This window comes from Mytilus trossulus, chromosome 2, assembly GCF_036588685.1.
Source record: "Mytilus trossulus isolate FHL-02 chromosome 2, PNRI_Mtr1.1.1.hap1, whole genome shotgun sequence".
In the NCBI taxonomy this organism is placed as follows: domain Eukaryota; kingdom Metazoa; phylum Mollusca; class Bivalvia; order Mytilida; family Mytilidae; genus Mytilus; species Mytilus trossulus.
This window is the reverse complement of record NC_086374.1, coordinates 41,135,501-41,151,885: the sequence shown is the minus strand read 5'-3', so window position 1 is coordinate 41,151,885 and position 16,385 is coordinate 41,135,501. Positions and strand designations below refer to the sequence as shown.

Here is a 16,385-nt window from a genome sequence, read left to right as displayed (position 1 = left end):
ATTACATACACGACCGAATCGTACAAGTTGAGATATATAAACACCGTAAGATGGTGACAAGGGAACGTCATAATCTAAAAACGGATAATTAACAATAGGAAATGAAAAATCATCCCTTTTATCATAAATTTTAGTATTCAGCTTTCCGTTAGTGATATAGAAACTTTTGTCAAACATTTGTGGTTCAACGTATATAGAACACATGACACATCATAGTAAACTAAAAAATAAACAACACGAACCCCACCAAAAACTAGGGGGATCTCAGGTGCTCCGGAAAGGTAAGCATATCCTGCTCCACATGTGGCATCCGTCGTGTATAAAGTAAAATCACAAAAATACTGAACTCAGAGGAAAATCAATTTGGAAAGTCCATAATCACATGGCAAAATCAAAAAACAAAACGCATCAAAAACGAATGGACAAGAACTGTCATATTCCTGACTTGGTACAGGCATTTTCAAATGTAGAAAATGGTGGATTAAACCTGGTTCTATAGCGCTAACCCTCTCACTTTAATAACAGTCTCGTCAAATTCCGCTACATTTACATGATGCGTTAAATAAACAGTCACAATTAATAAAATAGTCAAAATATGGGTACATCAGTCATCATCGTATAACAATTTTAAAAGGAACAATTTAACAGGACACAAAAACATCTACTATCTACAAACACATGGATTGATATGAGTGTCTGACGTCAGAAAAATTATATACGTCACATAAATTTGTCGTTCAATATGCATACAAACAATTTTAAAATTTACATAGGCAATGTACGCATACAGGGTTAAAAAATCAAAAGTATTTCAGAATAAATTACAGAAATAGACCGAGATTCAAACTAGTCCAAAAGTTATACATAGAATTTATGAGAATCCAAAAACTTTTAAAAGGGAACAATTTAACAGGACACAAAAACATCTACTATCTACGAACACATGGATTGATTTGAGTGTCTGACGTCAGAAAAATTACATACGTCACATAAATTTGTCGTTCAATGTGCATACAAACAATTTTAAAATTTACATAGGCAATGAACGCATACAGGGTTAAAAAATCAAAAGTATTTCAGAATAAATTACAGAAATAGACCGAGATTCAAACTAGTCCAAAAGTTATACATAGATTTTATGAGAATCCAAAAATTGTTAATTCCACTACGCCATTGATTGATTTTGACGTTTGTGGTTCAACGTATATAGTAATTCATAATAGAAATATATCATAATGACATATTATAGACAAATATCATACTGACGGGATCTTTTAAAGTACATAGTCACGTTATAAGCACAAAAGAAATACAAAGAGTCACATATACAAAACAAATCACCAAAAAATGAAAGCCAATACAAACACAAAGAACGAGATGTATAAGTACCGAGCCACGTCAAACGGATATCACATAAAACCATTCAACAGTAAAAGTAGTCTTAATAATAGAACAAAAACAAATAAAAGAACAATAAAACATGTTGTTAAGATGATACACAACACCAGTACGCAGAATCTATACATCAAGACCATCGTGTATTATTTGAGAAGTTGATACGGAATATTTATCAACAAGGTCTTGGTACCTTCCGATGAACTTTTTTAGAAAAAGGACGAGACGTTCTTTGACATACCCCTGGTTCATCAACTTTCTACTCAGACACTGATGACGTTTTACAAAGTCTAAGTAGGAGCTGCAAGCTCTTGAATATCGAATAAGTTGGGAAATATATATCCCATATGCAGGTGAAGTTGGTAAATTGCTACTAAGGTGGGGGAAATTTATAATTTCGAAATTAAAATCGTCTCGTTTGTCATAGATTCTGGTACTGAGATGACTGTGTAAGTCAAATTCGAGATATAAGTCTAAAAATGAGGCGGAGGAAGCCGTGTCTGTTGTTTCTTTGATCTCGAGTTCTGGGGGATATATTAATGGAACCCAATCAGAAAAGTTCGGATTGTTTAACGAAAGAACATCATCAATATATCTGAAAGTGAAATTAAATAATCTGGCTTCTTTGATCCTCTTGTTTATGACAAGTGTCTGGAGGAACTCCGATTCATATGAAAATAAGAAGAGGTCGGCAAGAAGAGGCGCACAGTTTGTTCCCATAAGAATGCCGACAATTTGTTGGAAAAGTCTACCTCCAAACTCAACAAATATGTTGTCGATAAGAAACTCCAGCATACTGACTACTTGTTCTTCTGTGTAGCATGATTTACCTTTTTGTTTGTCACTATTAACGAAATATGCTTGATGAAATCCCAAAGTAATAAATTTATAGCGTATGCTACCATTTTTATGTTGAAAGGCATTGTGGATAATTTCTTTTAGGCGATTTTTCAATTTTACATGGAGAATGGTGGTATACAGGGTTGAAAAAATATGATTTACATACAAAGACAATATTATTTGAAGCTTTGTCCGCAGGAACAACAACATACTTATCATGAAGAGTTGATAGACATTTCATGACCTCTTTGTCTCTGAAAACGGACTTTGGTCGATCGTTCACACAGTTTTTTAACTTGTGAATGCGACGTTTTATCAGAGACCTGATAGTTTTAACCCATTCTGATAAAGTGTCCAGTTCAACTTCTTCTCGCTTAGCCCATGCTCTGGCGTAGTTCTCAATAGAATCCATAATTATTTTGAAGTTATGGTTCCAATTGATGTGTTGGGGTTCTCTAAACTTAGGACCATGAGAAATAACCTTTCGTAGATTTTCATGTTGAATAATATTTAGATCCCTAGTTATAACATGACCAGATGGGCTGTAACTATAAGGCGAGTGGGAACAGTCACATGTCGGAGGGTTTTTAAGGTATTGTTCTAATCACCAGATAATATTATCACCAGCCCAGTAGTCAGCATTTCGGTGTTGACATGAATATCAATCATATGGTCATTTTTATAAATTTTCTGTTTACAAAACTTTGAATTTTTCGAAAAACTAAGGATTTTCTTACCCCAGGAGTAGATTACCTTAGCCGTATTTGGCACAACTTTTTGGAATTTTGGATCCTCAATGCTCTTCAACTTTGTATTTATTTGGCTTTTTAACTACATTTTTTGTATTTCGATATGAGCGTCACTGATGAGTCTTATGTAGACGAAACGCGCGTCTGGCGTATAAAATTATAATCCTGGTACTTTTGATAACTATTTACACCACTGGGTCGATGCCACTGCTGGTGGACGTTTCGTCCCCGAGGGTATCACCAGCCCAGTAGTCAGCATTTCGGTGTTGACATGAATATCAATCATATGGTCATTTTTATAAATTTTCTGTTTACAAAACTTTGAATTTTTCGAAATACTAAGGATGTTCTTACCCCAGGAGTAGATTACCTTAGCCGTATTTGGCACAACTTTTTGGAATTTTGGATCCTCAATGCTCTTCAACTTTGTATTTATTTGGCTTTTTAACTATTTCGATCTGAGCGTCACTGATGAGTCTTATGTAGACGAAACGCGCGTCTGGCGTATAAAATTATAATCCTGGTACTTTTGATAACTATCTAAGTCAAGGTCCTGCAATGCCTGTTTGTAGTTAGATATTTTAGGTGCAATGGTTTTGGTGTAACTGTAGGATACAATAGGAACAGACTGATTTTGAAAATAAATAGGGATTTTAGATGTTACCTCCTTGTGATGTAGAAAGTTGCAGATATTGATTGCATCGATTACTCTATTGGCAAAATCAACAGGAAGGAATCTCCTCTTTTCTTCATGTAAAGGTTCAGATCTTACTGGTTTGAAAAGACGGAAAAGAGCTACATCACAAATAATACTGACTAGTCTGTTTATTGCAGAAAATGTATTGGTGCCTCCTTTGTCAAGTGCATAATCTCTCAAACGTTTAAGAAAATTAACTGGCAGTGAAAAGAGAATAGTTCTTATGTAATGTAACCCTAGTTGATGATGAAGATGTGAAAGAAGTTCATCAAAGCTTCCAGATGGTGATATAGATTTGGAAGACTTTTTTACATTAGGCCGATGGTAATGTTATTGCCCATGACTACGTTGTTGTCGTAAGGTAGTATTAAATAAACCCATTACATTAACATCACTGCAGGCAGGACTTGACAAATTTCCTACTCCTTTAATATTGTCATTGCAACCATATGGCATTGCAGATCCTTACTCCCTTATCCAGAAATTTTCTCTATCTTTGCGGAAGGGAGTACTTAGTACAGGGCTATTGAGATAACAAATCCGGTAAATAGTCTAATTCGGTAGGTCACATTCATGAAAGGGAAGGGGATTATAGTTACGACGTAAAGAACATATCCGATATCATTTAAGAAACGGTTATTCCATAACGGTCAACCAACTCGTGATGGCGTCCGTAAAGTAAAACCCACACTCTTAAAGTACATCCATTTTTTATCAATCGATATTTAAAAATACCACATTTCCAATACTAATTAACAACCACATGCACACATATTACCTTAAATTAGGGCAGAGCGAAGCTGAAACTTGTGTGATATTACTTTTTCCTATTTGTTCGTGGGTTTGTTTACCGAAATAGATCAGTCAAAGATTTTCATGAAGACATTCGATCCGAGCTGAAAAGTTTCTTTGGTATTTAAATGCAACAACTGGCAGTCACTTAGAATAACACGCTGTAATTTAGTTGTGCATTTGATTTTAGAATTAAATTTTCAAAAGACCATTTAATAAGTATTACGATTATGATAATTTGAAATTTTCAATTAGAAGCACATGTTGCAGGATATTGATTTTGATGACAGCAAGTCTCGACCTGCTAATCGTACATGCATTATTTCCCCATTCTTTTTTTTCCTATTTGCCATGTTGAAGTGATAAGTGTTTATAACGCGAAATGTGTTATACAAGGACCCGAAATACAGTGAGCCTATATTCATTCATCGGAGGAAAAAAAATAACACAAATAGCAAACTCCAAGGAAATTCAAAACAGAAGTCCCTTAACAATGAACAATAAAAAACACAAACACATCAAACGATGTTATATAACATTTTGTTACAGTCAGGATTCTAATTCGTCAAAATTATCTCCCCATTACGCCAGTCACTTTTTACAATCGTAACAATGGAAGCCATTTAACGAATGACGAGTTTCCAATTTAGCTCTTGAAAACCGATAAATTTATCCACATAACATCATTTCGATCCTTATTGGTGGTTGTATTTTAAAAGACGAATGTATATACTAGCTACTATAGGCATCATTTTATGCAATTTCTTTCTATGTAACATCAGAAATAATGTCCTGTTTACTCTGTATGTCATTGGTTATTGGATTAATTAATACGTGAAAATAACTCTTTTAGATGTTCAAAAATTGAAGATAGCGGGACATCTAGATTATTAGTGTGGTTCTTTTTAAAAATTCTATAAACATTTAAGGGTTCCTTTTACGTAAATGCTCAAGCTTGCCGCCTTTTTGACGTGTAAACTGTCATTTTAAATTGTTTTTAAGCATCACAGATTTTTTGTTATGGCTTAGTAACATACTTTTCAAAATTAAGGACTCGTAACACTGCTCATTTAAGTCGTAATTTCGCCGGAAACTGTCAAATATACCAAAAGATACATCAATTTATTTTTCCATGCGCTTTGAGTTGTAGACGTAATGTAAAGCAACACGATCACTGTACGCAGTAAAGCTGTTACACAATGTGAAAAGTATGCCAGGCCAAGGGATGAACGCAAAAAGAAAGGCTTAGATGCTCCGAATCGACTACGACTTCAAGGTTGTTGTTGATACAAATTGGAATACAAATTATGCATATAAATGATACATGAATCTTTAAAGCCCCTTATGTTGCCAAACAACTAACCTATCTCCATGATAAATATGTTGTTGCCCTCGCAGATGAATGCCCAAACAACATAGTTTTTGTATATAAATCACATTGACTGGTAAAGTAAAATAAAACAAATGCCGTTATCTCTGCATAATTTATTTGTTCTCTATAGTCCATTATATTTTTCATACATGTAAATACCTTGTTTTTTTCATTCTAAAGCAATGTTGCCGATTTAAGGATCATTCATTCATTAAATTACACATTTTGTTTTTCGAACGGACATTATTTTGTTCAAAACACAGAGGAGATTATCCAAATTGTTATAACTATCTAATTCGTATAAAGTTTTTTAGTTTTTATCTTAATTTAGTAATGCAAAAACTAGTAAAAGTACAATATTAACTGGACGATTTCCATTATCAAATTTTAACAAAATTGGTATTTTATAATACATTGTAATATTAACAATAGATGTATGTAAATTACAAAAATATTGTATGTGTCTTTACTTTAGTTTTGTAGTTGTTTCCAACCGTCAATTATTAAATGATAAGATTTATAGCCTTGGCTTGATAATTTATCTTTCATATCAAAACCGGAAGTATAAAACTGCATGAATTCACTGTTATGTAAAACATTAATCTTAAGTAATTTGGCAAGTATTCCAATGAAACAGTCTTCCATTCTGATAATTTTTGTAAAAGGTAAAAGGTATGGCATAAGCAAGCTTTTTTACTACTTTCATATTCGTTAGTAAGGTTCCTCCATGTATATATGGCGGCCAAAAATCAAAAGGATATTCTTCTAAGGTCGTAAAATATTTCGAAGATTTTGTTCGATGCGGTTGTTTAAATCTTAATCTGTGGCCAACGATTTTATTTTCTGTAACACTAAGACTATCAACAGCAAATTGATGTAAACGTCTGGTATTAACTAAACGATCATCATCTAAAAAATGTACAAATTTTGTATTTATATTACGTTTCACTAACCAATCAATAGAAATAATCGTTTTATACACTAGATTATTATATATGTCAGCGAAACCAAACTGGAGAATATCGCCATATTCTTTATTTTCAAAATCAACCAGCGGTTGTAACCGATCTACATATCCTAAAACGAACATCGTTTTTATACTCAGATGTGTCTGTGCTCCCCAAGTGTTTCGAATAGCGATCCTCTGGTCAAAATTTCCAACAAATGACTTTACAATAAAAACCATATCAAAACTCTCACATACTCCCTCGCTACAAAACTTGATGGACGGATCTTTCTTTATGACATAATGTTGAGTGAAATTGTTCAAAGGCTTTTCTGTAGTCTGGCCAGTTGTCTCAATTTCGTGAACTACGTCGATAACATTGTTTAATGGGAACGAAAACTGGAAAACGTAAAATTTTTCTCCAGTCCAACATCTTCTCAACATCAAAATTGCAAGAAGTATGGCAAATATGCACAGCCATGTTTTACAACTGAAAAAAAAAACATGGCATTTCATTATATTTTATTCTTGCATGTAAAACAAATTTCGTAGTAGATGGCGCAAAATGCAGCACAAACAACATTTTCTATAAAAGTTGAAAAGAGTGAAAAGGTACATTTCAACAAAACGCTTTTGACTAACAGGTCAGACAACTGTTAAAAAAGGATACCGTTTTAAAGGGATAAAATACAGCACAAACAACATTTTCCAAAAGACCAAAAAAGTATATTTTAACATTTAGCAGGTCGAACAACTGATATTCTTAAGCTCTGTTGACTGTCACCTCAAAATTTTCTATGAGTACAGACATATATGTGCATCTGGAAAAGTTTAAGGCATATCATGCACTAGATAAATAAATTTCATATATATTTTATGTTTTAGAAAAATAAAAACTTAAAAGGATTTTGCAGTGCACTTTTTTCATTCCTTCAGAAGGTGCTAAAAGAAACTAAGTTCTGTAAAAGGTTTGAGAACTGCCCCACAGGTAATGATTGAAGTGATCAGAATTGATTGACATGAATAATAGATGGACATTAGATAACTGACAATAAATGGTGTTTTAAACTGTGTACCTGAGTGGACCATATCTAGCTTAACTCTAAAATTTTACCATCTTCTGCAGAAACGAAAAAACGTGCACTACAAATATACAAAAAGAAGATGTGGTATGATTGTCAATGAGACAACTATCCACAAAAGACCAAAATGACACAGACATTAAAAACTATAGGTCACCGTATAGCCTTTAACAATGAGCAAAGCCCATACCGAATAGTCAGCTATAAAAGGCCCCGATAAGACAATGTAAAACAATTCAAACAAGAAAACTAACGGCCTTATTTATGTAAAAAATATGAAAGAAAAAACAAATATGTAACACATAAACAAACGACAACCACTGAATTACAGGCTCCTGACTTGGGACAGGCACATACATAAATAATATGGCGGGGATAAACATGTTAGCGGGATCCAACTCTCCCCCTAACCTGGGACAGTGGTATAACAGTACAACAAAAGAACGAACTATAAAAAACAGTTGAAAAAGGCTTAACTCATCAGATTGACAAACATACAAGTGGACGTGGCCGGGTACTTATACATCCCGACACAAAACGACACAATGAACAGATCTGAGCAAAATCCATTTAAGCCATTAATTTTCTAAATCATACAATGTAATTGAAATCTATTTATCGAGGGCATATGCCATGAAAAAAAATCTAGATGCACAGTTTTGTCTGTACTCAGAGGTGATTTTGAGGTCAAAACGCAGCCATTTTAGCCAAAGGGTCTACATGACTTGCGGCAAAAAAAGTATACCACTAACATGAGGTGCAAAATGTGTACATCATATCCGGATTTCGACAATAATTAATGTCTCTTCAGTGCTGTTTGGGATTGAAATGGTATTTGAAAGGTCATATAATTAACCTAAATTTAGGAAAGACTCTTGAATTTTAAAGAGAGTCGAGATAGGATGAACGGATTATATAAACCGGAGGGAAAATATAATACAAGCCAAAACGAAAAAATAAATAAGCAAGCCTAAATTGAAAACATCGTTCAAGCCTATGAATGCGTTGGATAAAAGCCGCAGTTTTTATACGTGCGCGTTTAAAACCATTTCGTCATAGAGGGGTCTTTTAAAATACGGCAAAAACAACAATTTCAAAAAGACAAAAAAAAAGTGAAAAGTATATTTTAACAAAACGCATTTGACAAACAGGTCGAACAACTGATGTTCTTAAACCCTACTAACTGCCATTAACGATTGAAAAATAAATTGACCACAAAGATGTAAAATAAATGGATCTTTATATTAATTTATTACCAAACAGAAAACAGTATACTTGCAGCAAAAATATTACATTATACATCATTGTAATACCTTTTTCGTAAAAGTATTATACTCACCGCAGATTGTGTTTCTTTATAAGTGCACATACATTTATTTTACACATTATCCTTCTTCAAAATGTTTATAGTGTTAACTACAGTACTTGTCCTTTCTATGTCAATATTTCATTCATAATATATGATGACACCATCATCAACTTTGATAGCCGATTTAGCACTTACGATAAGGGCCTTTTCCTTCCTCAGAAAATAAAAGATTCAAGTGTGTGTTCATCCACTTTTGTACATGGGGTGAGGTGAAGAATGTTAAGCAGATTCTTAATAAGCTTTGATGTCCAATGAATATTCTGTGGCTTGGTGTCTGTGTCTTGCACATCAAGACTTTATTTGTTTTAAAGGAATTTCTTCAATATCATGAAATATTGATAAATAAAGAAGGCAAATATGAAAAGTTCCATAATCAGGTTGCAGCAAAAATTAAATTAATTTCATGAATTATAATTTATAATATAACATGTTATCTTATTTCTATTCAGTTGAAAATATGTCATTGTTTATATATATATATCCCGGCGAGGGAAGAACCAAAAATTTGCGAAAGCAAATTTACAGATCTAACATTGTTGGTTTGATGTTTAGACGAGTTGTATATACATTATGTACACAGCCATGTATCACCATCATTGATGGCGATCCAATGGATACATCTGTTGTAGAGTTGTCACTGACTCAGACGTACTTATAAATATAATAATTTTCTGTGACTGTATATTACATTAATTTGTAGGATCCTTTACTATAGATAATTTAGCTGATCTGTTACAATAACATCTTCATGCCTTATATATCATGTACTGTAGTACGCCGCTAGATTAAAACTGACGTGGAAAGGTAACATACGGCCAGCGAAAGCTCTTATTTAGAGAGCCCAGCTGGTCGTGTGGTCTAGCGGGACGGCTGCAGTGCAGGCAATTTGGTGTCACGATATCACAGTAGCATGGGTTCGAATCCCGGCGAGGGAAGAACCAAAAATTTGCGAAAGCAAATTTACAGATCTAACATTGTTGGGTTGATGTTTAGACGAGTTGTATATATGTCACGATATCACAGTAGCATGGGTTCGAATCCCGGAGAGGGAAGAACCAAAAATTTGCGAAAGCAAATTTACAGATCTAACATTGTTGGATCTGTAAATTTGCTTTCGCAAATTTTTAGATGTTTAGACGAGTTGTATATATATATATACAACTCGTCTAAACATCAACCCAACAATGTTAGATCTGTAAATTTGCTTTCGCAAATTTTTGGTTCTTCCCTCGCATTAGACGAGTTGTATATATATATATACAACTCGTCTAAACATCAACCCAACAATGTTAGATCTGTAAATTTGCTTTCGCAAATTTTTGGTTCTTCCCTCGCCGGGATTCGAACCCATGCTACTGTGATATCGTGACACCAAATCGCCTGCACTGCAGCCGTCCCGCTAGACCACACGACCACCTGGGCTATATATATATATAATGTCTAAAAATAGCAACAATCAACATTCAATCTAATTAAGCGTGGATCAGTTTGTGAAAATAAACTGATACAGTTACTGAATTAAAATTATATAAATGTCTAAGAATATAACTAAAACACACTAATTGATACATTAAAAAGTTCTATTAGATGTTAAATAGAAATACGCAATATTTCGCTAAACAAATTAGCTTCATTAGGCGTGTGCATCTCTCAAGGTGAAATCGGATGCATGACAGAAAAATATTTTTGTAGCTTAATCTATACAAGATTTGAGGGATGGGTGTAACATATTAATTCGGTCATAAAATATGTTTGTAGCTACAACTACATGAAGTTGGAATAAAAGTTTAACACATTTATAGATGTTCGATTAATTGTATGAATTTTTATAAATTAATTTGTATGATTTCAAGATAACTATGGTTTTGATTTGCTTTGAAAACTTTTTTCGTCTCTCTCATTGAGTCCATCAGGTTCAAGAGTTCGTAACTGGTGCATCCAAAATCTCTCTCTTTTTTGTCTTCCTTGTGTATCCCAATTTTGATTTTTCTCAATGATTTGAAATGTGATGTTTTCAAAATCATGTCCTGCTCTTAAAAGGTGTCTTGTAATTGGGCAGTTCCTTTCTTTTGTATAAAATGACCGATGGTTATTTAGTCGGATGTTAAATGGGGTTTCTGTTTCACCAACATATTGTAATTTGCAAGTTCCACACGTTAGAACATAAATGCAATTTTGCGTTTTGCAATTTGATGTTATAAATATGTTTTAATTTTTCTTTGTGACTGTGCTGATGAACTGGGTTTCTATATTGGCGACTTTGCAGCACTTACAATTGCCCCTTCCGCATTGTTTATAACCTCCGATTGTTGATATCTCCCGTTTAGATACTTTGGATGATACTAGAATATCTTTGAGGTTTTTTGGTCTGCGGTAAGCCATAACGGGAAGTGATGGAAAAATCTCGCTTAAGGAAGGATCATTTTCAATAAGACGCCAGTGTTTGTGGACAATTGATGAAATATTTGTCAGATGAGGATGAAAGCTAACAACAAACGGGATTTTATTTGTCTGGGCCGTCTTTTCTTTGTATTCAAGTAGGTTTGTTCGTTCTTTTTCGTTTGCTTTTCCGAAAGCTTCTGAAATACTTTTGTTCTTATAACCTCTTGATTTGAGTTGCTGTCTCGTTTGTTGCTGTCCCGTTTGTTGTTAGCTTTCATCCTCATCTGACAAATATTTCATCAATTGTCCACAAACACTGGCGTCTTATTGAAAATGATCCTTCCTTAAGCGAGATTTTTCCATCACCTCCCGTTATGGCTTACCGCAGACCAAAAAACCTCAAAGATATTCTAGTATCATCCAAAGTATCTAAACGGGAGATATCAACAATCGGAGGTTATAAACAATGCGGAAGGGGCAATTGTAAGTGCTGCAAAGTCGCCAATATAGAAACCCAGTTCATCAGCACAGTCACAAAGAAAAATTACAACATATTTATAACATCAAATTGCAAAACGCAAAATTGCATTTATGTTCTAACGTGTGGAACTTGCAAATTACAATATGTTGGTGAAACAGAAACCCCATTTAACATCCGACTAAATAACCATCGGTCATTTTATACAAAAGAAAGGAACTGCCCAATTACAAGACACCTTTTAAGAGCAGGACATGATTTTGAAAACATCACATTTCAAATCATTGAGAAAAATCAAAATTGGGATACACAAGGAAGACAAAAAAGAGAGAGATTTTGGATGCACCAGTTACGAACTCTTGAACCTGATGGACTCAATGAGAGAGACGAAAAAAGATTTCAAAGCAAATCAAAACCATAGTTATCTTGAAATCATACAAATTAATTTATAAAAATTCATACAATTAATCGAACATCTATAAATGTGTTAAACTTTTATTCCAACTTCATGTAGTTGTAGCTACAAACATATTTTATGACCGAATTAATATGTTACACCCATCCCTCAAATCTTGTATAGATTAAGCTACAAAAATATTTTCTGTCATGCATCCGATTTCACCTTGAGAGATGCACACGCCTGATGAAGCTAATTTGTTTAGCGAAATATTGCGTATTTCTATTTAACATCTAATAGAACTTTTTAATGTATCAATTAGTGTGTTTTAGTTATATTCTTAGACATTTATATATATATATATATATATATATAAGTGCCTATAAATAGCAGCACATGACATACAAATCTATGGGAGTGTGGATTAATCAGTACAGAGATTAATTCAATTACACAAATAAAATTGAGCTGCAAAATTTTCTTATTTTCAAGGCAGCTAAGTTCAACATATACATTGAGCTGCAAAAGTTTCTTATCATCTACATCCGATTTCACCTGGATAGATGCACGCTTGATAAAGCTAGTTGGTCTAGCGAAATATTGCGTTTATTTTCATCATTTTGTAAATATTTTAAACATTCTTATTCTTATATTTACATACTAAATAGTGTGTTAAAATTACATTGTTAGGCAATCTATATATATATATATACATATATCACTATAGCTAACAATTGTTTTTAAAATAAAGAGATCAACACAGATGAAGAATTTGACATCCAACAACGAACGATGATATCAAAAATCTTGTGTAAAAAGTTTGACATAAAAGCACAAAAAAAACCAGAGAAAGCATCAACAAATTAGTGCTTAAGGAGACAACCCAAAGCATGAAAGACTGGTTGTAATTCTAAAGCAATTCTAAGAGAATCAAGGTGTTCAACAAAAATCTTGATCCAAAGTGATGATGCATTTATACACTGAGAGCGAGATGTGGCCGTGCAATATGTGTTCTTGGTCGAGTTGCCTAAATAATGGCTTGACAACAGATGCAGCAGTGTCGTTTTAATTGAAAAACGCTCTCAGGTAAAATTTGTTTCTAATGTTCTTTGTGAAGTTTTATGTTTGCGTCAGTTTCTCAAAAACACAAGGAAATACTTCAAAGATAGTTTAGATATTTTAGATTTTCTAAAACATAGCTATCTATAGTTAATTGGGAAAAAAGAAATACAACTTATATTAATCCCTATCCACCTTGCTGGTGCGAGTGCTACCTTGTAGCGGCATTAGTCTGGTCTTTTCGAAAACTACATGAATGTCATTTACGTGCTAGAGATATTTCTCTTTCTTTACACGGGTCAGCCATTTATTGTCTCCTTCAGAAGGACTATCATCGTTTCTCAAGAACAAACTCGTAAATGGTGTCAATGGAGAGACGAAAATTTCTAACCACTACACCTCGGCTTTCCATAATATTTTAGATACTTTTCAATATTTGTCTGACGAAACACAATGCTTTGTTCACAATGACCTGCATATCATGGTGTTTGATTTTTTTATTTTCACGTGTGCGTCTATTTCAATTTCGCAGACAAAAATAGAAATAAATCTAAGATTTTACCTGATCACTTCGAAAATTCGTGTGCCTTATTTGCATCAGATCTTGTAAGACAAATGCTTATGAAGTGAAACCATTCTTAATCTTCGCAAGCAATAGTGTCTTGTCTGGCTGTTTTCAAGCAGATGAGACATACATACTCCACGGTAGTTCTGTTTTATCATTTAATTAATTACCCCGTATATGTTGTTTGGCTTAATAAATATTTTGATATGAGCGTCACTGGTGAGTCTAAAGTAGACGAAACGCGCGTCTGGCATACTTAATTATAATCCTGGTACCTTTGATAACTATTTACAACACTGGGTCGATGCTACTGCTGGTTGACGTTTCGTCCCCGATGGCATTACTAGCCCAGTATTCCACACTACGGTGTTGACATGAATATCAATAATGTGGTCATTTTACAAATTTACTGTTAACAAAACTTTGATTTTTTCGAAAAACTAAGGATTTTCTTATCCCAGGCATAGATTACCTTAGCCGTATTTGGCACAACTTTTTGGAATTTTGGATCATCAATGCTCTTCAACTTTTTGCTTGTTTGGCTTAATAAATATTTTGATATGAGCGTCACTGATGAGTCTTATGTAGACGAAACGCGCGTCTGGCGTCCTAAATTATAATCCTGGTACCTTTGAAATATTATACATTGCAGATTATTGAAAATCATATTTGGCTTCATCGGGTGTTTTAAAAGTTTTATGTTTGCATGATCTTGTTGATTGTTTATATATGATGTTTGTTGTTTTTTGTAGTTGAGCTTCAAGACTGTCATGATGGTTTTGTACCTCCTCTGAAATTTTTGAAAGTGAGTAATCATTAAAGGGATTCAGTTTTGTTCCATTCACTAATATTGACAGATGTACGTGAATGTGAAATTAAGGTAACAGTAGCAGACCGCTATTCAGTAGTCATAAATCGATTATGCGAAAAAAACAAATGTAAGAAAAGCTAAGAAAATCATTGTACACGATGGATAAAAACATATATTTAGATTAGTTTACAAACTATACAATAATTTCATTTTTTTACTGGATAAAACATTCCCTTACAACACTGTCTGAACTTTGGATTAAAAATGCTATAAATGATAGCGTTTGATGCGTTATTGATGCAGTAACTCTTAGCTGCCACCTCTATCATTTGATGTAACAGTATACTCTCGCTTTCCTCTTTAAGTTGGTTGGATTTAAGTAAGATTTGTAAGGTTAGGTAAGGTACGTAGCTCAAGATAAACGTAACTGTTACTGTTACACATATAAGAGTTGTTTTCACCATTCGAGTGTTCTTCCGATTTCTTGAAACTATCTTCATATTGACGGTCTGAGTCCGATTTACAGAAGTATTACACTTTTCTAAAAAACTGAAACGTAAGTAAGATCTTGTTGTGTTTTCACATTGTCTATTGTTATCATTATTCAACTGTAAATGTATATGATACTCTACTTTCCGACTGTATAATGCCGACAAAGTGTATGAGCTTAAACTTGAACTAGACGAATTACGATTAAGTCCAATTTCTGGTCTTGCATATTTCATCTTCAAAATATCCCGTTCTTTTTTCCACTTTAGTATTGAATAGAATATTCGCCCATAGAGTATTAATATTAAACTGAAACATACAATAAAAATAAGAAGAAGGTTGCAGAAAAACAAGGTAGGATATAATGTGGTTTTAAGGTTATCGTCTACCATACAGGATTTACCATAAATCTCAGGAAACGTCGTCTCTGTGGAATGTTCACCAAATACAAATACTGCCGGCCAACCAAATATCAGTCCTAGACAGACGATTATACTGAGATGAGAAGTTGATTTTGACATGTAGCTTACTTTTAATGGTCTGCAAACTTTGTAATATCTGTCAAAAGCGATGAATACAAGCATGAATCCTTCTGCAATATAAACAGCCATTCCAACTCCTCGAAAAAATTTGCAGGCTACAGTATTAAAATTTACATAATGGAAGCGTAACGTAAATATCTCGAAAGGAATGCTTAAAACACAACATGTTAGATCTATTACTCCTAACGAACATATGAAAAAGTTAGCTGAAGATTTCTTGAACTTCATTCCGTAGGCATATACAACTAGTGTGTTACCTATGATACCGACCAGCATTAGAAATCCAGACAAAATCATAGCTGGAAGACGTCTTTGAAGATGAGTTTCGTTGTAAATCCAAAGAACGATATCTTTATTTAAAAATGATGTGTTAAAGACGTTCATATCATCATTGTTCGCGTAACTTTTATTATTGCTCAT

General features: G+C 33.5%; 2 protein-coding genes across 2 annotated transcripts; both read right to left on the bottom strand.

The window, feature by feature from the left end:
- Nucleotides 1-5,953: 5,953 nt before the first annotated feature.
- LOC134705130 (beta-1,3-galactosyltransferase brn-like) lies at nucleotides 5,954-9,351 on the bottom strand. Its single transcript, XM_063563887.1, has 2 exons — nucleotides 9,213-9,351; nucleotides 5,954-7,281 (listed from the first exon to the last, which is right to left on the bottom strand). The coding sequence occupies exons 1-2, from the start codon at nucleotides 9,257-9,259 to the stop codon at nucleotides 6,450-6,452; spliced, it is 879 nt and encodes a 292-aa protein (XP_063419957.1). The 5' UTR covers nucleotides 9,260-9,351; the 3' UTR covers nucleotides 5,954-6,449.
- A 5,789-nt stretch (nucleotides 9,352-15,140) lies between these two features.
- Nucleotides 15,141-16,385, bottom strand: LOC134705768 (5-hydroxytryptamine receptor 1F-like). Its single transcript, XM_063564486.1, has one exon. The coding sequence runs from the start codon at nucleotides 16,383-16,385 to the stop codon at nucleotides 15,141-15,143; it is 1,245 nt and encodes a 414-aa protein (XP_063420556.1).

Excerpts from the sequence above, each read along its gene's own strand:
- LOC134705130 (XM_063563887.1), bottom strand. The coding sequence starts at position 9,259 with ATGTGTAAAATAAATGTATGTGCACTTATAAAGAAACACAATCTGCG. Across the intron at positions 7,282-9,212 it reads ATAAAGAAACACAATCTGCG|TTGTAAAACATGGCTGTGCA; the intron begins GTGAGTATAATA and ends TTTTTTTTTCAG.
- LOC134705768 (XM_063564486.1), bottom strand. The coding sequence starts at position 16,385 with ATGAGCAATAATAAAAGTTACGCGAACAATGATGATATGAACGTCTTT.